A 26214-nucleotide genomic window follows, 5' to 3' on the forward strand; every position below is an offset into this window, starting at 1 on the left:
ATCCGAGGTCCGCGCATGGTACCTTGAGGATCTCCACATTTCATGCTAGATCACTCGGATTCTTATGGCTTTTCCACTATAGGTTTTGGCGCGGCTTGCCTCGGCTCAGCTCACTTTAAGCTGCGTTTCCATTACAGTTAGTAACGGGGGTAGTAACTATAGTAACAACGCAGTGTAGGCGGGGCGATCGGCTGCGTAAAACTGCTGTGATGTCATCTTCAAGGCGACACAACTCACAAACACCATAACAATGAAGGATATGGAAGCGATCGTGTACTTGGTATGTGGATTTTTATCAAAGAAAGGAGGCTTTGTTTGAAAACTTTTTTTCAGAAAAGGCTGAGTATAGCAGGACGAAATACAGAAGATAAAAACAGGAGAGTTTTGGCAATCCTACAACGCAGCGTAGACGACAAGACGACTCTGATCACTTCAAAACGACAGTGCTACTTGGTAAGCTAACGTTCGAAATGTGTTTAGGGTCCCGGTCACTATACGACCAAAGTGTTTCAAGTATTTAATTCATTTTAGCTACCAGTTTTACGTATTACAATATGTATGCTTTTGTATGTGTATTTCAGAAGTTATACCATTTGCAAAGTCGCCGCCGCAGACCTTGTGTTTAGACGTTCAACCGAGTGGTGGGGTGTGATTATTCCATCTTTCACACACACTCAGTGGGTGCAGAACCTCTAGACGTCTGAGGAAACCTACACCTATCTGTGCAATAAATGTCATGGAGAGACCTATGATGATGAATGGGATGCAGCAGCAACAGCAGAGCCTGGGGTAGCAGTGGCACAAGGTGCAGAGGAGGAGGGCAGGGACATACGAGAGGGTCTAATGCGCTACATGAATAGCTACATATTCATTGTACTGATTGTAAATTGTATTGAACATAAATACATATGTTTTACTCTTTCACATATACAGTACATGTGTTTATCAAATGATTTAAATCTAATCAGAATTGACTTTTAGTTAATATTTGAATTTCAAGCACCAGTATACTGCCCCATAATAAGAACATTTGAGAAAATAACAGATCATGAAAAGAAAATCTTTCTAACACATTAAGAAAGTTGTCTACCATTTACACAGAGGAAATCACGATAAAGATACTTGTTACAAACAAAAAACTGTTTAATCATCAAACAAGTGCAAATAACAAAGCAAACTATAAACTTAAATACAAAAGTGTATAACACAGCAAAACTATATACATAAATGCAAGTGTAAAAGGCCACTATGGCCAGCTGCATGTGCCGTTCCTGCTGGGCCCGGTTCAGCTCCTGCTGGGCCAGATCTGCACTGTGCATCTCCCTCAGGACTCTGAGATGCTCCTCTCCTCGTTTCCTCTTGCCTGGATGACAAAAAGATGAGATAAACCTTTTTTCCCTGTAGGGAAATTAGGGTGTTATCCCAGCTAGCGGGGAACGTTCTTACAACTTTGGCTAACGTTACCTACAGGTTCTTATAAGGTTTTAAAGTAACGTTTTAATCTGATGTTCAAAGAAACTTTTTAGGATATTTATCACACGAATGCACAGCGATCCGTGCACAGAAAGCGGTGTGTGTTTGCAGGTTCAGGGGATTTAAACGGAAACAAATATGTGAGGATCAAAAATACATACACTATGTAAAACTTTTTTCTGTATTTGCATTTTATTTACATGTATATGAAACGGAACACATTTGTGTGTGCATTGAAAAACACAAGTGTGAATACTTTTGCGGATCATGAAATACAAGTGTGAATCCTTCTGTGTGCATGTGTGTATTATGAGACTGTTCTGAGCCCATAGATTACTCCTGATACGAGTCGTCTCTGAATCCGATCTTCATTTATTCCACAGACGATCCTGTCTCTCAACCTCTGCTGCAAAGTGTTACCATAGTTGCAATCCTGCGCTAACCGACGCAGCTCAGCCATGTATTACATTACTGACTCATTGGGCTCACGGTTGCGGGAGTCAAACTTGTACCTTTGCACAATTTCAGTAGGCTTTGGGTCAAAATGATTTTTTAGCAGCTCCACAAGTTGTGTGTAAGTTTTATCCTTCGGTTTATCCGGACTGAGGAGGTTTTTCATAAGGCTGTATGTTGATGATCTCAAAATACTCCCACAAGCATGGCCATCTCTGTACAAACTAAACAAGTGTTTAAATTACAATTAAGATAGGTATACACATCCAGAATTATAGCATATGAAAGCTTGAATCCTGTGGGAAAAACTCTCTCCTTGGTAGGTGATTGAATGTAGGGACCTACATGGCCGCTTTGGCAGAGAAGGATTCATGGTGTTCATAGAAGAGAGAGCCACTGAAAAGAGCGAAGTCTAAGATGATGGACACATGTGTATCGAGCTATTATGCATTATTCAGATCCACATAACAGATATATATGTATTTTTAATTTGTTATTATTTAATCATTTATTTAATTTATAGTAGTATACCAACTTACAACTTCTGTGTAATTGCCTAAAAATAAGAACTACTGCAGACAAAATATTTCCATAATAAAACATTGCTTCATGCAGAATTGTATGATATACAGTACCTGCTAAGAGTCCTCGGGGGTGTGACGTCAGCGGGAAGCAGAGCAGCATGGGTAAACGCGGAAGTAGAAGCATGGGTTGAGGAGGAGGCAGTGGCGGAGCTGGGGCGTGGCTGGGAGTGGCCGTGGCCACCCCCAGCTGAATCCTGGCCACCCTATTGGCCACCCCAAACACCCTCACCACGGGGGCCCAAACTATTTTAGAACATTAAGAAAAAAATGTTTAAGTAACCTCTCATCATTCATCAATAATTAACATTAATATAACGTTATATAAAAATGATTTACATATAATGGTTTGATCCCGCCTCCGCCTCCAAACAGCCCTTTCTAGCAGAGAGAGGGACTGTTCCAATCTCCAGCATACTTGGAATTCCACCGAGGCCGCATCCTAGGTTTGGGGGTAATTTCGAGGCTGCACATGGGTAGACTTCGCGTCCTTAAAATCCACAATGCTTTGCGCACGGACCAATTTCCCCAAATCTGTGACGGAAAATGTAAGGCGGGGCCTCTCATATGACGCACACCTGCACACTTGCTAGCCTGTTCCACTCTTCGTTTTCCGAATGCCAGGAAGGATTCTTGCCTTGCTTCTGAAGCAAGTGACTCAGAAGACATGTGCTACCAAGCAAGCATCCTCGCGATTGAGAAACGGCCCGTTTCTCAATGTCGAGTACACATGCTGCAGAGCCACTATTTCAAGTATACTACGTCATAGAGTGGCGCAGAATGCTGGGCATTTAACATGCATTTAAACAATCCTTCGGCACCACTCGATGAAGTAGTAGACTTGAAATAGTTGCTCTGCAGCAGTTTTACTTGCGATTGAGAAACGGCTTGAGAGCATGTGAGTACTGGGATGCTAGTACTTACGTGTGTGCCATTGTGACAGACAAGAATAGTCAACTCTGAGAGATAGATGCATCCTGCTGTATGGGTTGATTGTGCGTTAATCTGTTGGTAATTTTGTTTGGTTCCCAGAACGTTCTTCTGAAAGGTAGGATAACGTTCCCTAAAAACATTCTTAAAATGTTTGGTGATAACATTCTTAGAACATTATGCCCTCCTATTCTTAAAACGTTTTCAGCGGGAAGTTTTGGTTTGGTTCCCAGAATGTTCTTCTGAAAAGTAGGATAACGTTCTCTGAAAACATTCTTAAAATGTTTGGTGATAACCTTCTTAAAATGTTTTTGATAACATTGTTAGAGCATTATGCCCTACTGTTCTTAAAGAGCAACTTGCAGGTAAGAAACATCAGTGAATAAATGTGTAGGAAAATGATGAATACACTAGATTTTCAAAAGAATATACCGAAATATACACTACAGTGACATCTACGATTTTTTTCTAAGACTATGTCTTACGGTGCTGTGTACCGGAGGGGAAACGCGAGATACGGCTGATACTTGACAATCTGGCGGAGAAAGGTTGTGGAGCCTCCGTTGATATGCCGTTGTAAATGGCTTGATGGAAAGCAGGTGTGTAGTCGGGGAGGGTGCACAGCTGATTGCAGCAGGTGAGTGGAGGTTGAGCCGGGAGCCAGGAGTGACAGCCACCACGCCCACACAAACAACACAGACAGGGGGAAACAAACAAACACAAAGGAGACGGCTGGAGCAGTACAGCCACCACAGCGTTACCTACTGCAACTCCACACTACGTCTTACGGTGCCGTGTACTGGAGGGGAGAGAGAGAGAGCAGCGAAGGGGGGAAAGAGATTTAATACGGTTTCCTGCTAAAGCTGTGGAGAGTATGTGCTGCAGGGAGGTGGATGCAAAACGCACCCAGGAACGAACGCTAGCTCGGGTCCTTTTCCCGTGAGGGAAACTGTGGACTCGATGTCCTGACAGGCTGGAGCTTTTGCAACCTGCACAAACACAAGCTCACCATGATTACAAATGGTGAAATACAATGTAAAATTAACGAAAAAATACCAGCTCACTAAATCACAACAGCTCAAACCAACTACAAACTACTACCGCGGATTGGGCAGAGAAGGAGTCCGAGAAAGTTGCTCCGCCATGTGACGTAATATGACGCGTTTGACGTATGACGTTAAAAAAAAAAAGCAGTTTTTAGTAGCAGAGCTCAAAACGGCTCCTTTTCCTCTGAATTCCTGCCCTTATGTCTTGTAAAACATATTAAATCCTGCATTAACATTTTTAAATCGAATTTTCAGGCAAGGTTGAGCGTAAATGTAGTAAAAAAAAAAACCTGGAAGTTGCTCTTTAAAACGTTTTCAGCAGAAGCTTTTATTTTGGTTCCCAGAATGTTCTTCTGAAAGGTAGGATAACGTTCTCTAAGAACATTCTTAAAATGTTTTTGATAACATTGTTAGAACATTATGCCCTACTGTTCTCAAAACATTTTCAGCTGCAAGTTGGATTTGTTATGTTGCCAGAATGTTATTATTTTAGGGAAGGATAACATAATTTATGTTAAAAAAAATTATGCAAATGTTCTGTGGTAACAATTTACTAAAATATGTTTACATTATTAGAAGTTAAAGACATAATATTCCTGTAATTGTTCAACTCAAAATTCCTGGGTAAGTGGACTGACCACTGTGGTCATTAGGATGATTATGTTTACTTAACTATTGGAATTTGACTATTAACACATGTAAAAGGATGACTCGGAATCAGCTGGTGAAAGTAACATTTGTTTATTAGAAAAGGGGAGCTGGGAGTGGAGGTTGTTTATGGCGGCAGTGGGAAACAGTTGTTCCAGGGTTGGTAGAGAGGCCTGACTGGTCTTGGGAGTGTGGAAGGTCTTGGATTCCTCCTGGGAGAGACATACAAATGAGTGTGAGGCAAAAGCAGGCAAAGTTGTCAAAGAATATGCTTGTAAGAAGCTAGAGCGGCACGCAACAAACCGTTCACGGCAACAATCTGGCAGGGAATGAGTGCAGGATGCAGGCTTTCATAGTGTGGCTGATGAGCAGGTTGCAGGTGTGGTTGATTGGAGATTGCTCTCAGCCGTGTAGAGCAGGCAGGTGGGGCGGGGGGGCGGCACTAACCCACTAACAGGGGTTTCAGGGACGGGCAGTGATAGTCGGTCCGTTCTTCTATATGTCTGTCTTTGGTTTTCTAAGTGTTATTCGATCCATATGACAATAGAGATATGTGCATAAACAACAAAAACACTTGGGGTATAATGTTCAAACAATGTTACATTTTAAGAATGTTTTTAGAGAACGTTATTCTACCTTTCAGAAGTACATTCTAGGAACCAAAATAAAATGTCTCGATGAAACCATTCCTAGAACAATAAATGGTAACATTCTCAGAATGTTTTTAGAACCAACAATGTCTAGCTGGGAACTCAGACATGCCTACGCAAACATGCAATATCATGAATTATGTGCTTGTTTTTTTCTAAAAAGGAAAATGTGGTGACATCAGATTTCTTTTAAACATCCTTTTCAAACAAATGCAACAAGTTTGTTTTTTAAAGCGCACTACAAATAAATCTGAAGTTGACCATGACCCTGTTAATATTTCGCATCACAGGAACATTTTATAAAAAAAATAATAAGCTCCTGAAAACATTATCCAAATGTTGCTTTCAAAATGTTCTTCTTTAGTTACTATGTAACATTGAGGGAATGTTTTATAAAAGAACATCTGTAATGTGTTACCTCAACAACGTCCAAAACACATCCTCAGAATGTTGCAGGCAAAACGTTATGTCTTAGTTAACATATCACATTAAGGAAACATTTTATAAAACACTTTGTCATCTCAGGCCTCAATAACATCCTGACAATATTTTCAGAATGTTGCTTGGAGAACGTTCCACCTTTGTTAACATATCACATTAAAGGAACATTTTATAAAAAAACTTTCTGTCATCTCAGGCCTCAATAACATCCTCAAACAACACGTTCTCACTCCCAACCCGTTACATATTGACGGACGGTCAGGGCCCCTCCCCATCACTCTATTACGTACAGGGTACCTGTCGTGGCTTCCTTCCTTGTTTTTCCATCAAGCCACTAGACGCCTTAAACAGACAGTTCTAACTCGTTTCTTTCCTTAAATTAATCACAGTTTGAAGTGTTGCTTGGCCTCCGATGGTTTAGAAGATGTTGCGATGTGTTTGCTCAAAATAAAATAACAAACTTTTGCACATACAACAAAGAAAAATAGGCCTATACAATATTCAAAAGAAATAGGCAAAACTCAAATAAAACAAACAACTTAGGAATTCTTTCTTTCGTGATAATGCTTATAACTTCACAACTTAAAGGGTACTTGTACGGTTCGTGTGCACGTATACGAGTACGAGTATGTTACGTTACGGTTAAAAACCGTTCCTCAACGGCGTCTCTCAACAGGTTGCCCATCACTGTGGCGTTAGCACAGGCGCCGTGGGAATTGTAGTCCTTTATAGTGCGTTGACTACAGACGTCACAATTAGGTGGCCTTTCTTATCAAATCAAAATACTGGCTCTAACATACCGGCCCCTATTGTTATGGGCATCTTTAATAACAATAAACAAAAATTCAAAAAGAGCCAGACAAAGTCAGTCTTGATATTCTATTTGAGATAGACAGGGTGTCTTAATTGTCCATCTTCAGTTATTTCCTTATTCTATGGCAGGCACCAGCAGGCATATTTTACTTATTGGTCTTTCCAGCTTGTTGTTTTTTTTTTTAAGAAGAACACTCCGAATCAGTCTTCCAGATCCATGACGCGTCTCCATAACTCTTGCCATTAACCAGGATCCACGAGGTGCATTAGAATCCATGATTATTACGATGTCTCCAGGTATGAAGTTCCCTTTAATGCGATTCCATTGCTGTCTTTCTTGCAAAAGTGGTAGATATTCTTTGATCCATCTGGTCCAAAACAAATTTGCTATGTACTGCACTTGTCGCCAGCGTCGTCTTGAGTATGTATCTTGCTGATGGAATAAGCCTGGGGGCAACGAAGGTTTGACCTTGAGCTGCAACAAATGGTTTGGTGAGAGAGGTTCCAAGTCATTTGGATCATTTGACACTGTAGTTATTGGTCGGCTGTTGAGAATTCCTTCAACTTCACACAGAACTGTTGAAAGGCTTTCGTCATCAAGTGTTTGTTGTTTTGTGATGGAGAGCAGAATTTTCTTTACAAGCCGGATTAGTCTTTCCCATACTCCGCCATGATGTGCTCCGTAAGGAGGATTGAAGGTCCATTTCACATCCTTTTGCTGGAGGGCTTGTTCTATTTTGCTCAGATTCCACTCTTTTATAGATTCCTTCAGCTCTCTTTCAGTGGCAATGAAATTAGTCCCACTGTCTGACCTCATCTCAAATACTTGTCCTCTTCTGCTGATGAAACGTCTGCAGGCATTAATGCATGAATCTGTATCTAACGAATGAGCTTCTTCCAAGTGCACTGCTCTGGTTGTTAGACAGGTAAATATAACTCCATATCGTTTCACAATGCTTCGTCCTCTTTTCACTTCCAGTGTGCCAAAGTAATCCACTCCAACATATGTGAATGGTCGTAGGTCTGGTGTAATTCTGTCTTTTGGCAGATCTGACATTTTTGTTCTCCTGCATTTCCATGCATACGTCTGCACACAGTACATTCAGATATAATTTTTCTGGCTAATGCATTGGCACATGGTATCCAGTATTTTTGTCTTAACCTGGATAACATATGATTCCTTCCACTGTGACCAACTTGTTGATGAATATCTCGAAGTATGGTTTTAGAGACATGGTGGTGTTTTCCAAGAATGGTTGGGTGCTTTGCTTCCTCAGGCATTGCCATTTTATTTAGCCTTCCTCCAACCTTTACCAGTTAATTCTCGTACACTGGATCCAATTTATACAGTGTACTACTTCCTTTGATAGGTTTTCCCCTTTTCAAAGTTTCCACTTCCTCTGAAAAGACTGTTTTTGACAGAAACACAACACTGCTGCTTCAGCCTTGTCCAAGTTATCCTTAGAGAGTATGAGACCTCTCATAGAGTCTTTAAACGCTCTCATCTCCTTCTCAATCAGCTTTATTCGATGTGGTTCTTTTGCTTGAGTAGAAGTAACTTCCTTCCTCTTCTTACTTAAAAGCAGCAAGAGATGTTTTACTTGAAGGAACCATGCAACTGCTCTTTTCAGTTTCCTCCAATCAGTGTAGTGATGCGTTAGCTTGCTTGTGGCATTTAGGTCAGTTGCAATTGTTGGGTTCACGTTTAATTTTTTCTTCTTCACCTCTGGATCATCAGTTTAGCTGTCGTTGACCATTTTAATTCCGTCCGCAAACTCAGGCCATTTTTCCTCAGGTTTTTTCAGAAACAATGGACCATTTATCCAAGTCTCACATTTCAAGAACGATTCTGCTGCCAATCCCCGAGATGCATCATCTGCTGGATTCAGTTTAGTGTTGATGTATTTCCACTGTGATGTTGCTGTTGCTTCTCTGATCAGACTTATTCTGTTGGCTACAAATGTCTGAAACCTTAGCGCTTCATTCATGATGTATCTCAAAACAGATGTACTGTCAGTCCGGAAGACAGATTTGCATAATGGGGTTTGCAGCTCGGTTCTGATCATCTTGTCCATGCATACTGCCAGTACTGCTGCTGTGAGCTCCAATCTTGGGACAGTGACTTTTTTCTGAGGCACGACACGTGACTTTCCTGACATGAAGGATATGTGAACGTCTTCATCTTCATTTGTCATCTTAAGGTAGGTGACAACACCGTGTCCAATCTCGCTTGCATCACTGAAATGGTGCAATTGTGCAGATTTAATTTGTCCATAATTCTTTGGTTTGATACATCGATCAATCTTGAAGCATTCTATCTGCTTTAATCCCATGAGCCATCTTTGCCACTGTTTCTTGAGAGCCTCCGGGATTTCTTCGTCCCACCCACAATTGAGTTTGCACAACTCTTGTAGGACAAGCTTTGCAGTGAATATAAATGGTGAAAGAAATCTAAGTGGGTCATACACAGAGTAGGCTGTTGAAAGGATGCCTCTCCTTGTGGCTGGTTGAGATTTTAAGCAGACTTGAAACTTGAAAACATCTTCCTCCACATGCCACTGTATCCCTAGGGCTCTTTCTATTGGAAGATTGTCTTGGGTCTCTAAGTCCAGGTTTTTTACCTCTTTGGGTTTTTCACTCTTTAGGATGGAGGCCAGCACAGTTTTACTGTTGCTTGTCCACTTTGTCAGATTAAATCCTCCCTTTGCACAAAGGTCCTTGAGTTCTTCACATAACTTCACAGCTTGATCAGCAGAAGCGACAGATTTTAAGCAGTCGTCAACATAGAGATTTCTTCTGACGGTGTCAACAGCTTCAGCAGAGAAATCATCTTTGTTGTCTTCAGCGGTTTTAGTGAGAGCAAAGGTTGCACAACTTGCTGATGAAGTGGCACCAAATAGATGTACTGTCATCCTGTACTCAGCGAGAGGTAAACGGACCTCTCCTCCTGGCCACCAAAGAAAGCGAAGATAATCCTGATCGGCAGGATCCACCTTGACCTGATGATACATCCCCTCGACATCACCCATGAAAGCTATCTGTTCTTGTCTGAATCGAATGAGCACACCAAGTAGCGTGTTGGTAAGATTGGGACCCTGAATAAGCTTGTTATTTAATGAATATCCTTGATAAGATGCGGAACAATCGAACACTACACAAATCTTGCCCTTCTTTGGGTGATGAACCCCATGATGTGTTATGTACCACACCTTTCCACTCTCAGGTTCGAGCTGCTCTTGGGGCAGTGGCTGAGCGTGACCTTTTACTATCACAGACTCCAAGAATGTTTTATATTCATCATAGAAAACTTTGTTCCTTTTGAATTTCCTTTTTAATGATTCTGCTCTCTGCTCTGCAAATTTGCGATTGTTTGGCATCATGATATTCTTCTGTTTAAATGGAAGTTCAAGCTGATAATGTCCATCTTTGATTTGAGCTGAATCTGACATGATCTTTAAAAATTGTTTGTCTTCAACTGACATCTCTTTCTTCTCATCACAACCTTTCTCTGGAAAGTCATGATTGTATTGCTGTCCTGTCAGTCCACAACCCAACCCAGGACGGTCTTAACAGCAAAGGGTCCTCCATTTTGACTTTTTATTATTTTCCACGGTTCCATTAGCTTTGGTGCATTTGTTCATATAAGCAACCCGATTTCACAATCCAATTCAGGCAACTTAATTTCTCTTAGATACAGTATTTCCATTTATTTATGGTTTCTTGAGTGGGAATGTGCTCTTTTCCAACAGGAATTTCCTCTTGTGTGTATACTTTAGGCCGCCGATAAAAATCATTGCCTTCGATGCAACTCACTTCAAGACCTTTGACAAAGGAAGTGTCAATCATTTTCTCCTGACCTATCGTTTTTAAGAGGATTCTTGTTCTCTTGGCTTTGGCATGCAAATCTTGTTGAAGGGCTTCAGTACAAAAACTTGCAGTGCTTCCCTGATCCATAAATGCGTAAGTCTGCACAGTCTGGTTCGAGTTTGACAACTTTATTTGAACTGGGATAATTGGTAGGGTTTGTTGACCACCGGCCCCAGTGTGGTTTCTGCCATTTAAAGAGACTAATGCACTACTTACAGAAGCTGCTTGGGTGTATTTATCAGAGCTGTCTTTTTGTTCAATCCTTTTCTTGTAGATGTGCAATATTGTTGGATGTTTCATTGAACAAACTTCACATTTCATTCTTTTCTGACAGTCTTTGCTTAGATGTCCTTTCGTTAGACAGCCAAAGCATTCCTTGTGCTTTTAAGCAGTCAATCTTTTCATTGTGAGATTTTGTGTTCATCTTACATGTTTCAGAGGTGTGTTCTCCTGCACAAAATACACAGCGCTTCTGAACAGTAATGCCTTTATGGTCTGATTTGATGTTTTGGAAAGGCTTTTGCTCTTCATTGACTCCTGGGATTGTCACAGTAACAAAACTACTTCCCTTATAACCATGAGCAGGCTTATTGCTGGGGGATTTGTACACTTTAACATCCCTTTTTGGCATGACATCCTGTATGTCTCCAAACATGGGGCCTGATCACAATGTGTGCATGCTTTTCAATGAAGTCGACCAATATTGGAAACTTTGCTCTTGTCTTATTGTGTTCATAATATGCATATGCAGTTGTTCTCCACTTTTCCCTGAGTTTAAATGGGAGTTTCATGATCACATTTCTCATGTTTGATGTGCTATTCATTTCATCCAAAAACTCAACATCTTCCATTGTGTTGCAACATCCACGAAGAAAGATAGCATAAGAATGCAATGCCTTTCTATCTTCACTCTTGATGACATTCCAGTTCAACATTTTGTCCAAACAAGCTGCTGCGATTAAGAGTTGATGTCCATAGTTCTCTTGGAGCAGTCTTTTGGCTTCCAAAAAGCGCTTTTTAGAATCCATGTATTGGCAACTTTTGACCAAGTCTTTAGCTTGGCCTTCTGTATACTGCTCTAGAAAGAACAGCCTGTCTTTGTAATTGTCAGTTTTATCTTCTATTGTATGTTCGAACATTTTGATGAATGAAAGGTACTGTAATGGATCTCCTTTAAAGATGGGTATTTCTCTGGATGGGAGTAATGTTAAGCGTTCCTCCTTCATTAGCATTTCAGTGATTTCGTTTTGTCGCTGCATTACTTGAATAAAGTCATTGCTTTCTGTCCGAGAGCTTTGTCTGACTTGGATGGAGTGATGCTGCTGTGCTGATGCTGCTGTCCTTGTTGTGGGCCCTGGTTATAATACTTGGACATGACCACTAGGAGCTGCATGACTTGAGTTCATTGAATTTGAGTATATGAAACTCTTTTTATTATCCTTCTCCACAGGTTTTCCTTGGTTCTCTTCATCCTGGAAATCAGGATCAGAGTCATCTTCCTCAGAAGCTTCCAATGTTTTAATTTTGGCTGTTGCAGCAACAATATAAGTTTGAAGCTCAAGCTTTTCCATTTCAGCTCTGATATTGGCTTTCATTGCTTCCAGGTCAGCTTCTTGTTTTTTAAGTGAGTGTTTCTGTGATAAGGCAGCAGCGCGTGATCTGAGCGCAGCTCTCTCTGCCTCTGCTTTTCTTCTTACTGATGAAGCTGTTGAAGATTTATTGCTGCCACTAGAACTTTTACCTTTTTTACTTATCATGCCCACTGATATTGCTTTATGTGGACTTGACATAAGTGCAGCATATGAGCCATGGTCAGAAGGAGGCACATGCTCAAAGGAGGTAGCTCTAGCTAACCATTTCTTCATCACATCTTGAAACTCATTGAAATATGCAATTTTTGGGAGATACCAGTCAACATGATCACTTTCTTGTCCTTGCTCCGACAGCATTTCTTGCACTGAGTAATGTGAGTTTGAAAACTCTTTGGAGAGTATTTGAAAAACCCCACGACAACCTTGCATCTCAATGATATTCCCATAATCAATCATGAGTGAATCAATCTCATTTATTTTCCTTGAGACTTGACCCAATTTCGTTCTCCTTTTTTTAATTAACTGTGCCAGCTTATCTTCCAAAGCCTTTTCTGTAGGTGTTATTGTTCTTTTTGGTCTGACGTCAGCATTTTCCACAGGCACTTCACGTTCATTCCCGTTTGGGTCCATAGGAGTTTCATTCGTTTCCACATTTTCCTTTTCAGCCATTGTTATGCTTTATTGTCATTAAACATCCACTTGTAAACAGCTGTCCTTATTTTAATGTTGCGCTTTGTTAGTGTGCGGCTTGGATCCGCGGCAGTGAGCCAGATAGACAAACTTATTAAAGCACTTTTCAAGATGCGCTCCTTGAGTTACGTTCCACACTTTATTCATAAGCGAATTTATTCCACTTCCAGCATTAGACTATACTGTATTGCAACATCCACAACATGCGGCACAAGCCTTTTTCCACAGAAATCCACGTTGTCACAATCCAGAAAGTCAATGCGGTCCTTCCTTGTTCGCTATGAAGTCCATGATTTGTAAACTCACGATTCACATCCGCTCGTATCCATTCATTTCCAAGAGTATTTCATTCATTATAATAATATGGTGGCAACCATTTAATTTCACACGGATTTGTCCGTCACGAGAGTTTTTAACAATGTCGTGGCTTCCTTCCTTGTTTTTCCATCAAGCCACTAGATGCCTTAAACAGACAGTTATAACTTGTTTCTTTAATTACTCACAGTTTGAAGTGTTGCTTGGCTTCCGATGGTTTAGAAGATGTTGCAATGTGTTTGCTCAAAATAAAATAACAAACTTTTGCACATGCAACAAAGAAAAATAGGCCTATACAATATTCAAAAGAAATAAGCAAAACTCAAATAAAACAAACAACTTAGGGATTATTTCTTTCTTGATAATGCTTATAACTTGACAACTTAAAGGGTACTTGTACGGTTCGTGTGCACATATGCTACGAGTACGTTACGTTACGTTACGGTTAAAAACTGTTCCTCGACGGCGTCTCTCAACAGGTTGCCCATCACTGTGGCGTTAGCACAGGCGCCGTGGGAATTGTAATCCTTTATAGTGCGTTGACTCCAGACGTCACAATTAGGTGGCCTTTCTTATCAAATCAAAATACTGGCTCTAACAGTACCCCTTTGAAGTCAGTTTTCAACGGGCAGGGCGTCCCATTGACTTGCATAGAGCTCCCTGAACGTTGGTAATGGAGTTGGGATCGCGGCGAAATGTGTTAGGGATAGTGAAACAGACAGGACCCAAATGCAGGTTGAACAGAGAAAAATACCTTTATTTCAAGGTGAAGGTGACAAAAAACAGAAAACTACCCTGAGAACACAGTCTGAGACAAACGAGAAACCAACAATGACAGACAGCAAAAACAGAACTTAAATACACACAAGACTAATCAACGAAACAAGAGATAGGTGAGGAGGGAGGAGAAAACACAGGGGCACCAGGTGAACACAATCAAGTAAACAGGTAGGAGGGAACACACACAGACAGGAAGGCCCAATCCCAAACCACTCCCTCGACCTTACCCCTCCGTGACGGAGTGAACTCCGTCTGTAGCCACACTCGCAGCTCAACGAGGCTCCCTCCAGGTGGAGGGAGTAAATACAGCAGCAAGCTTTGGGACGGCCTCCCCTCTCTCCAGCGGAAACAGGACATGCCTTAACTGTATGTAACAACGATTTCAAATCAGCATCTCTTAGACAAAAAGTTTAAATGAATAACTCAAATAAAACTCCAAACATCTTTCATTGTGTTTCAAAGCTCTTTTAGTTTTAAACCTGATGTTTATAAGCTTCTTAGTTTTTGCAACGGTCTGTAAATATACACAACTTTATAATAAAATGCACACATTTACCTTTTTCCAGACTAAACGCAGGTATGATCCTAAGTTAAAAACATATGAGGTTATCATGAGGTTGTTAACATCGCAATTTATCAGTGGATGTTTGCTGGAACTACTTGTAAACAGCTTGTTTCCTGACGGACACACACAGCGTGACTCCGGTCAGGTAGAGACCGGTCTCAAGTCAGCACCGGTGCAGACTCGCTGTTTGAGGGCTTGATAGCCCACTCCCCCTCCACACCGCTCCACACTCGTTGCTTTGGAACAGCCCTCAATATGGCGGACCCTCCACGTGAACGCGCAAACGGAGGGGTAGGGTGTAGGGGTAGGGTGTAGGGGGCTGTTTGGGAATGGGCCGAAACCAAGGACAGATCTAAACAAGACAAAACACAACGCAGACAGAAAACAAAAGACAGATCTAGACAAGACCAAACACAACACAGACAGATCGTGACAAAATGCTCTCCGCAGATCCATTCTCACAGCGTTTATCAACCTTTTTCTTACTCAATATCAAGCCACACTTATTGTTTTTACTTCTTTATTTTAATTGAATAATGTAGGACTTTTGTTGCCGTCAGTTATGGGGAGAGTAGGGGCTCAGAATAATGAAATCTGTATTGTTTCATCATTTTTTCCTTCTAATTTTGTATTCTTTTCTAAACCACACACTGTTATTTAATCAACAATAACACATAATTATCCTTGTGATTATTTATTTGTCCGTCAGGACCGAGGGTCGGAGCAGCTGATAGTAGTTGCTAAGTTAATTTTACACCCGGAAGTAAGTATTCTCTCCGCTTCGCTTGAAAAACCCTGTGATAGTCCTCAAGCTCTGTATTTGGATGTTTGAGTGTGCGCCGAGGGTTACGCCGAGCGTCGAACAACACTTTGAAATGGGATGGAACCACGGCAGACTGTCCAAAACTGGATTTGAGCGATCCACTTGATAACCTGCGTCGTAGTACCGTTTAGCGAGAGCGCGTATGTTTTGGATTAGGCCAACCGGCTAACTCAAACATATCCAGGTTAGGTTGAACCAGCTTCGTAGTACAGGCCTCAGGGCTCTATAAATAGTGAACTATGGCAGATATGTAATATTTAATGCAGCCGAACCGTGTATTACAATGCCGTTATGTGATGACCTTCAAAGAGAAAAGCAAGGACACTCGGAATAAAATATTATTTTATTTTTATTTATTTTTTCCGGATTTCACATCAACAGGAAGTCCGGTTAACTATAATGTCCGTGCGCAACAATACCCCAACCCATTGATCCGCGGGTGAATAATAATCACCACATTACACACATCCCTTCACATTTAAATTTACTTTTACATTAAAGTATTTTGTGAGGTCTTCTAAAATGTTTTTAAATATAATTAAGGTTGTAGTTGAAGAGTTTGTAAATGATTGCGTTGCGCAACCGCACAACGGCACGTCCATTAATTCCACAACCACACACATGGATTAACATAGATTTAATACATTAATGTAGCCTTTGTTTCTGCTAAAAGAGGTGTCGACCAGCTGGGGGCAACAAGAAAATCGGCGAAATCGAGTGTGACTATTAAAAAATAAATAATTATTATATTAATATTGACAATAACAACCGACCGTCGGGGTAGCATTTGCCGGGGAGCGTTCTCAATGGCGTCTATTATCAACGCTATGGGAGGTCTATGAAGGTCTATTGGACGGCCTGCCCGTTGAAAACTGACTTCCAAGGGGTACCCTGTACGTAATAGAGTGACGGGGAGGGGCCCTGACCATCCGTCAATATGTGACGGGTTGGGAGTGAGAACGTGTTGCCTCAAAACATCCTCTGAATGTTGCAGTTAAAACGTTATATCTTAGTTAACCTTAAACCTTATAGGAACATTATTTGAAAAAATAAACATCCTAAAAAGGTTCTTTGAACATCAGATTAAAACGTTTCTTTAAAACCTTATTAGAACCAATAGGTTAAGTTGTGAGAACGTTCCCCGCTAGCTGGGCAGGTACTTTCCTGGGAGAAAAAGGTTCCCATTTCTGATTGGCTGGGCGAATTGCAAACCAGGCCCTATATAACTCGGAAAACTTTTGTGAAGCCACCATTTTATTAGCTGGCATTAGCATTATTAGCATTAGCCCAGCGCACCAACGAAGAGAGACTAACTTATGGCAACACAAAATAAAACATGGGAGCGATGAGGTGGAGTGATGAGGTGTCGGCGTTCTGGCGATTTAGTACAACTCCGGGGACTTCCGGCCGGGGACTTCGGGTGGCAGTATACGCCGTGAAGTTGTTTACGGCCTGCCAGTCAACCCAAAGCAGAAGAAGAAGTGACGTCAGCTGCTCCCTCAGGTACTTATGCCGGTGTGAACGCGATTTACTAGATAGTTCCAGGAAATAAAAGTTCCGGGAACTATTCCTGGGACAAGTACTTGGTGTGAAAGCCCCTAAATTCTTGCCTCAGACAATAACACCTCACCTCTGAAAGCATATCTCACTGCTCCATAGTTTGCTCAGGTTCTCCCTTTCTATTATCATGAACAATTTGCACTTACATAATGTAGCTACTTTCACTACCTCACAGGATATACAGTATTTCCCTTTCAATTAAACTTTAAAAGCTGTGCACAATGCTTTAATGAACATAGTGCAATATGTTTATATGTTTATGTCCCTTTAATAGCTATTAGAGAATGTTCTAATTTATTCTGTATATTTTATAATGTGTATTCTTATACACTCTTCTATGTGTTTTCTACTTTGACCATGCATATATTTGTTTTATTTTTATTTGAAGTTTATTCTATTTTTAAGAAATGTTGTAATTCTTGCACAATGATACCGAACATGACAAAAATAATTTCCCAAGTATATATATCTATCTATCTATCTATCTATCTATCTATCTATCTATCTATCTATCTATCTATCTATCTATCTATCTATCTATCTATCTATCTATCTATCTATCTATCTATCTATCTATCTATCTATCTATCTATCTATCCATCCATCCATCCATCCATCCATCCATCCATCCATCCATCCATCCATCCATCCATCCATCCATCCATCCATCTATCTATCTATCTATCTATCTATCTATCTATCTATCTATCTATCTATCTATCTATCTGTCTCTGAAGAGACTCTGTATGATCTACCTGAGTGCTTTAATAACGATACATTTCCTGCTGGAGGGACTCCACCCTACCTGGCGTCTGAGTGTCTCTGTCCTCCTCCTGTCCTCTTTATCATCATCTGGCCGCTGGATTAACAATCAGCGCAAATTATAGCCACAATAAACTCAAAAACACAGGTTCAAGGGTCAGCTCTGCATGGAGAGAGGCTGTGTAAAGGATGTTTTAGAGACTGATACTGCTCTACTTATTATTATAAACTCACATGATCTGCCTGTCAAGTCTTATTGTAGCTTGTTATTTAAGCGCCTGATGAAAACAAAGGATATTTCCTCATATCATTAATACATTGCATTACATTTAATTTAGCTGACGTGTTAATGCGAAGCGAATTACGTAATCCAATAACGTGAGGAAAGTTTTATTTGCAAATTAAATATTTCGATTTATAACAGACACATTTCTTTGAATACAAAGGCCTACTTTGTTATAGCTTAGTGTTACTGTAAATATACAGTAGATGGTTTTAAAAATTAATCTACGTCATTTAATCGTGAAAGAAATAATACATAAGCACGGTCATAATACCACCGCTTTGAAAAAGGTCATGATTGATACAAATACCGATTTAAAAAAGATTGCACATTGGTCACTCGCAAAATTCTCTTGAACAATTTTTTTCTATTCTGTTTCTTTGTACACCATTTGTATTGTTTTATATTCATTTCTTATATTGATGTTGCATTGTTGGAGGAGCCTGGGACAGCAGCAAGTATTAATGTACAGTATGTAAGACTTTAATAATTCCTCCGCCGTGATCCACCTGGGCCAATTTGGAGCCATTAGGCCTGTAATGATTTACTTCCAAACCCGCCGACATCAAACGGCGGAGAACAATGTGAGTCTGCTCCCTGTCTCTGCCTGCGCGTCTTTAATTCTCCATAACAAAAGTACAAAGGCCGAGACGGAGACCAAAGGCTCCGTCCTTAAACACCTCTACACCTCCGCGGCCGCGGCGCCGCGCCGGCCCGACGCGCACACGGCTGCCCGTCTGGAGCGCCTGTGATAGGGCAGAGGAGAGCAGAGCCGCCCCGGGGACACAGACAGTGGTGAGGAGGAGGGGGGAGTCGGGTCAAACACACCTCATCTTCACCCTGACTGTCTGCGTGAAGTGTGAGAGTCAGGGAGAGAAGTTTGTCAGACTGCAGACAGCATCTTCAGCGGAGAGACACACAGGAGGATTTATTTATCATTTCATTCTAACACCACAGATGCGTAAGTAGGCCTATGTCAAAAATGCTTGTTCATCACTGTCAAGTGCTTCCAAAGTGGAATAACTGAGATAACTTTATTTCTTATTTCAAAATAGAAAAGTATAGCCTCATTAAAATGTCCAAAACACAACTGTCCATATGATTAATCGAGTGTGTTGTTATTGGCAAGGCATGCGGCACGTTTAAAATATAGGATATGTCTACACAGGGCAGTTCAAAGTGCAACAACAATCAACAAACTTTAAAAGTGAAGAGATTACAAATACAACAAGCTCAAATTGAATTAGACAGTTATATGTCTATAAATTACTTCCGTGTTGTTTGGGGTCCAACAGAAATGTGTAAAATACTAAAGAAGTGCAACATCGACCCATAGTTTAAAAAAAAGTGTGTTCTTGTTTTAAAATACAAATAGTTTTAAAGAGTTTTAATACAATTATTTGGTATTTGAAAGGAGACCTGTGTAAAAAGTAGTGCACCAAACCAAAAGTTATTAAGCAGCATGGAATATATTGAATGTAACCAAGTTTACAGCTGAGTCTCTGACAACACAGAAGTAATGTGACATAGGCTACTGAAGCATCAAAATGCCATCAGTTCAGAATCAAGTTACAATTATCAATGTAGAGGCGTTTACTCAGAGGTGGGAGAAGTACTTCAATATACAGGACCAAATGTAAAAGGGATCAATAAGTGTAATGGCACATTTTTTGTATTAAAACGTAATGATTATTGATGCATGTCTCTATCAAAGGTGGAGCTAATTGTAATTACTATATACTGCTGATATCTTAGTATATGTTAATGTTTATTAGTTGATTTACGATGTAGCTATTAATCTGAGTCTGTAGTAACTAAAGCCGATAAAAGTTGGTCCCATAGTTTAGTGGAGTATACTCGAGTACTTCATTAAATTCCACCCTGCATTCTGCTTGATTCATGTTTTGACTTTGATTTGTATCTCTTATCACGTGTGCTGCTGTAGTTTGTGTACAGGTTAAACCACAATATATAAAACACCGAATACGATTTGACACGATATGGTACAGTCATACCTACTTTATTGCCAGGTCAGGTTAATTTCTTTCTGGCACAGCAGCTGTTTTTGCAACAAAGACAAGACAAGAGAGACTTTGACTAGGGTTGCGAAAGTCAAAGTTGTTTCAAATTCGCAATTTGGACGAGTACAATATTCAAATTGCAGGAATAACGAAAGTATTAAAAGCTAAATATATGTGAAAATACAATTTTGTATAAAGTATTGTGGAGCAGCAGAGATCTCCCAGCCTGCAAAAAGTCTTCCACAAATGTAAGAAAACGTATTTGTTTGCTACAGATCCTCTTAAGAAATCACACCAAGATCATTTAATATATTCTTCAATTAGGGAACTTTGATTCAAAAACGACCAATGCCTCCGATATCATGAATCATGATGGATAACCGAAAATAATCGCAACTATTTTTTGGGCGCACAGAGGACCTCTTCAGTCTAACCTTATTACATCGTGTGACCCTCCAATTTACAATCAACATTCAGTTTGACTTGTTTGGGGTCAGATGTGAGACTGAGTTGCCCACATTGATTCCTTTATTATCCTCTATGCCTGCCTGTAGTGTCGGAGGACAGACAGACGCCGGTGGCTGCTGTGCACTGTCCCGGCGCAGAGGCGCACACGGAGCCGTGCCCGCGCAGCGCGCTGCTGGACCCAAGCCGGCGGCACCGGACCGCGTTCACGCGCGAGCAGCTGTCCCGGCTGGAGCAGGAGTACAACACGGAGAGCTACGTCTCCAGACCCCGCCGCTGCGAGCTGGCCGCCACCCTGAACCTGCCGGAGACCACCATCAAGGTGTGTGTGAGAGAGAGAGAGAGAGTGTGTGTGTGTGTGTGTGTGTGTGTGTGTGTGTGTGTGTGTGTGTGTGTGTGTGTGTGTGTGTGTGTGTGTGTGTGTGTTAACATGGCCAACAGTGGGGGGGAGATGGCCATTACATGGGGGGAAGCAGAAACCGAATCAGAATTCCTTTATGAGTCCCACAGTGGGTACATTTAACAAAATACTTAAAAACAAAAGACATCTTCAATTAATCTACAGTGAATACAGTAAATACAAATAATGAAAATGGTTATATAAACAAAAATATATGAAAATGTGTATATATAATATAATTGATCAATAAATAATTAATAAGGAAAATTAATTTCCATCTTCAAAATTGTATTTACTTTAAAAAAAATGTTGATTGCACAAGGTGTTTGTATTTTGTATGTTTACATTATGCTAAATACTTACTTGAAAAGTAAGAAAAGTTTACTTAAAGTATAAAAAACTATTTTGTAAGTGATTTTTGATTATAAAATATTATAATATGTGTTTTTATCACTACGAATGTTTTTATGTGGTAATTCTTCAATGTAAAGCAACGTTTGGATACTTTGTTTACTATTACTATATCATATATAATAAATGGGTTATGCATGTAGTAACATGTGTCAAATAAATGTAGTTAATATAAAAAGTACAATATCTCCATGTAGTGGAGTGAATAAATCAGTAACAAGCATCCACTTCCACGGGTTGTGATAAGGGTTCAGACAGGTATTTCATGATGCAGCAACATAAAGGTGTTTTCATCCGACCAGTAGTCTGATAGCTTCCACTACACAGAACATAGAGGCTTCATTTAATACTCTTGCATATTAGAGAGACTGGGTGGTCAATAGGGGCCCAGCAACTACTTTTTGCCCGAGGCCTCATGCATGATAGGATACTCTTGACTAGGGTAAAGGTTAGTCACTAAACTAAAATGAGCTACAATCCTTATTTGACTGTATTGGAGCCACACACAGAGATACAGGGAGTTTGATTTGGGTTTTTCTGGACAGCTGTTTTCACTCATTGTGCTAAGCATTGAATTAGCATATTTTTCAAAGTGTGAAATCATTCCTTACATGTCGTATATGGTTTGACAAATCTGTATACAAAGAGAAAACAGCAGTTTGTGGTTTCATGGGCGGTTAAGTTTGTCCCCCTAACACAAATCATAATTTTAGCATTGCTGTTTCTGTACAGGACACAACATGCTAATCAGTTAGCTTCAACGAGGTTGGACATTGTTTTTGAACGGATGTTGGATGGAGTCATGCTAAATGTTTCCCCTAGTCTTTAGCTAAGATCATTTCCAGTTCCGTATTGACAACACTGACATTGAGCTTTCAGAAAACTCCATCTCTGATTTTCAATTCTTACCTCATTTGTTCTGGCAAGAAACAGGAGGACAGCTTCAAAAATAAACGACAAACCCCCTTTGACATTTCCCATGAATCTATCTACTTTTCATTTTAGTCAGCGTGCTGGATTGAGCACTGACAGGTTTAGCAGTGTAACATTTGGCCCAGTGCAGCAGCTTTATTACGCAGTAAAGCCACCTTTCTACCAACTACTGGAGGGTCTTTTATGAAAGAGCAGGAATGTGAGGCGAGGCCTCGTAAACGCTGCCACCTGACGCTTTAGAAGCTCAGCCTTCTGAGGAGCTTCTATGAGCTGGTAAAAGATTTGAGGACAAACGGACACACAGAAGACTCCCAGCTTTAAAGCTTAAAAGAAAAGGGAGACATCTAGTTAAGTAGAGAAATTAAATGAAGCAAGGTGATGGACAGCATTGCAATTTAAAATATACATTTACATTGAATATAGTTATCATATGTATGTAGCTATAAGGTCAGTCCTAGAACTAAACCATCCCAACTTGTCTTTGTAAGTGAGAGTAATATAGAGAATATTAGATCAGGGGAAAAATACTATTAAATAATAATAATTAAAGTATATATATCTTATAGAGTAACTCAGACCATGTGCATGCATAACATGTGATCATGTCAATTATATGTTTGAATATTGTCCTTGTATTGTAGTGCTGTCTTTTCTGTTTATATATGTCTTTGAATACAGTCAAATCTAAATGATAAAAAGCATAAAGTTTAAGACAAAATACCTGCAAAATAATGACATTCCCTTCGGCCTCAGCTGTACGTTATGTCTTCTAATAATTAGCAGATGTTAGCATGCTTCTGAGATTGAATATCAACATTGGTCGTTTGAAGCTTTTTGGTCAAATAACCATTGCTTTCCATTTTAATTGTACAGTTAATTTTTCCCCCCAAAATATTGACTTGTTTGAACAAATCATCTTCTCACAACTTATCCTGAGCTTCTTTTTTCTGCTCTTGTCCAAATCTTTTCACCTTCCTTGCCCTCCTTCCTTCTTTCCTTTCCTCTCTCAAGGTGTGGTTCCAGAACAGGCGGATGAAGGACAAAAGGCAGAGACACTCCTTGCCGTGGCCCCACCCTCTCGTGGACCCCCTGGGGGCGCTCCTGATGGGCCGCGCCTCCTCCGGCCTGCCGTACCCCTTCATCCCACACCACCTCCCACACCTCCCCCTCCCCCTCCCCAGTCACTACCCCCTGGCTCTCTCCTCACCCTCGGCCCACAGTCGCTACAATGTGCCCATGAGGACCCTGGACGCACTCCGCCTCTCCCAGTACCACCACAGAGCGGGGGGACTGCCTCCAACACAAACAGCCCTCTACCCCTCCAGCAGCATTGTGCACCACCCTGTCTCCTGCCCCTGCCTGCTGTGCATGAACTGGGGACCAGAACACCTGCTGAAGGCCAGGGGGGAGGCGCTCGGACTGAACCGGCCCCGGAGTCCCAAGGTCCAGCCAGCAGGTCTGGAGCGGAGAGAAGAGGTGGTGTAAAAGAGGACAGAAACTACCTCACCATCCTAGGCGGTCAAACTGCTGTCGGATAAGGAAGTAGCAGCATCACTGTGTCTTCAATTAATGTCACGTGCACTGTCGAGCTCACTATGGTAGGACATTTTAGAGTTTCATTAACTAAGAACAGGAAAAACACAATTCCTAGGTCTTATCTATGCCAGTCACATGACACTGATAATAGCAGCAATTTGTTTATTGGATGACGGAAAACTGTTTCCACAATAGAGTGCTGCAGGAATGAGTCCCAAAACCCGGTAATGGGTTAGCATTTTACCATTTCCGGTGCAGTTTTTTAAACTATTTTTTTAACACCCCACTGGTGAATGTCCAGAGCCTATATGTGTATAGACACTTCCTCACTTGTCTTCTACTCTAAATTACACTACTAAACGTGGTCACGTCGAGCATTAGCCACCCTTAGCTTTGTGGGGATGATGTCAAACAATTGCATAGTTTGTTTATAGCCTAATGTTAGCTTTTTAGATTTACATTTACGCTTCCAAAATAATAAAAGTAATGTTAATATGTGGAGATTTTCCTGCTGAACAAAACGTGTCAGTATCATAAATGTATGTTTGACAAAGATCTTCAATACAATGGAAAAATCCCATTGCTCTTTGTCAATGGAGCCCTTGTGATGCTAACTTCCGGGTTCGGCTTACAAAAATACGTCAACACTGCAACACTATTCATAGGTTTTATCTCAAACAAGGCCATTTACATGAGCATGGAGCCATATTTGTATTATGATTAGGATTATAATTCATGACCATTTTCAGCACAAAGGCAGCTTTTACCTCCAGACTGTGGGTAGGCCTATAGTCCTTGTTTATTCGCCTCAGAATCTACCAACTGTGCAAATGTTAGCAACTCAAACTTGTTGCTTGCATACAGCCATTATACTGCAAGAGCAATGTTTTCGTACCTAATATTTTTAAGTTGCATGTATGCAACATGCCTCTTTCCTATCTGTTGCAGCATATAAAAGCTTTGCACACTTCAATATTTAAAGAGTAACACTCAAACTGTTGTTGCTGACCTCTAGTTGTCTAACTGCTCAGCTTTCAGCAAACTTCTAACTGGTCTTAAATGACAGTAGGCTATACCTGCTGCAGTTTTTCTTCATTTTTTAAAAACGTTTGGAGCTTAGGAATACATTCATAAACTGTACATTTCACCAAAACTGACTTTAAAACACATACTTTGAAAAATAATTTGTTCTCAACTTTTTATATATATTTTCTCACCACTTGGAGACTATCAAGTGTAGAAGCTTGCTTTGCTCCAGTAAATGTGATAGTTTTCAGTTCATGCATACAGTTTTTTATTGAAAAAAGGGAGTAGATATAAGCGAGAAATTACAGTAGCTATGATCTGTCAAATGTTTGCAAATGTAGTTGTGTTGCCTTAAAGAAAAACTGTCTTCTGGCTCCATGCCTTTGATTCCATTGCCATACTAGCATCTGGTGGTCAGCTCTTGAGGATATCGTCTGTTAGAGCATTTTTGCACTTTAACGTAAACATTTTCAGATGTTTCCTTTCGACAAAAGGCATTGTTGTTTTCTGAGGTCCTTTAATCATTATACCTAACCAGTGATGTTTTTCTTGAAGGGCAAACACAAAAAATGCCTAGCCACTGTAAGTGTGCATATCTGTGCACAATGTGGCCGTGGAGGGGAGCAAATAAAGAAGAAAGACATCTTGAAGTCAATGTCTGTAAACGTGCAATTGCACCATGTGAAGCCTTAATGTACATATAATGCTGTTGGAGTTGTTTTGATTGTTTGTCTGCTGTAACACTAATGACTACTGCTTTTATTTATTTGTACAACTGCAATGTTTTAAGTAGCATTCACAATCCGGTTGAAATGTGTAACTGTAGCCTATGATACACTTATCCACTTTCTTTTTGAGCGTCCAGATGTTTAGTAACTCTTTCCTGATGGACCACAGTTTATCCACAGGTTTTGGTTAAAGTCTCTGCACAGCTGTGAAGGAGTAAACCTGACAACAGCTTGGGAAACTGCACAGTCAGGATGCACCTCTCTCTAAAACCACAAATTGACATTGTTACAATTCTGTTGATGTATATATTAAACAAACAAAAAGCAATTTATAATGAGTTGAGTTATTGAGATATATTTATTTATTTTCACTATCTCTGTAAAGTGACTGTGAGCACCTGTAAAAGCACTTACAAACTGGC

The 26214-nt window shown here is 40.4% G+C and overlaps 1 protein-coding gene across 2 annotated transcripts; it reads left to right on the forward strand.

Annotated features, from left to right (window-relative positions):
- Positions 1-248: 248 nt before the first annotated feature.
- Positions 249-26110, forward strand: LOC307016068 (homeobox protein XHOX-3-like). Of its 2 annotated transcripts, XM_079645114.1 has the most exons (3): positions 249-453; positions 20848-21080; positions 23514-26110. In XM_079645114.1, exon 3 carries the CDS (start codon positions 23535-23537, stop codon positions 23985-23987), a length of 453 nt encoding a protein of 150 aa, XP_079501240.1. In that variant the 5' UTR covers positions 249-453; positions 20848-21080; positions 23514-23534; the 3' UTR covers positions 23988-26110. The 2 variants fall into 2 exon arrangements, with proteins under 2 accessions (XP_079501240.1, XP_079501239.1); XM_079645113.1 differs by lacking the exon at positions 20848-21080.
- The last annotated feature ends 104 nt before the right edge of the window (positions 26111-26214 follow it).

The sequence above is a fragment of the Notothenia rossii genome (genome assembly GCF_949606895.1).
Source record: "Notothenia rossii genome assembly, chromosome: 8".
Lineage (NCBI taxonomy): Eukaryota > Metazoa > Chordata > Actinopteri > Perciformes > Nototheniidae > Notothenia > Notothenia rossii.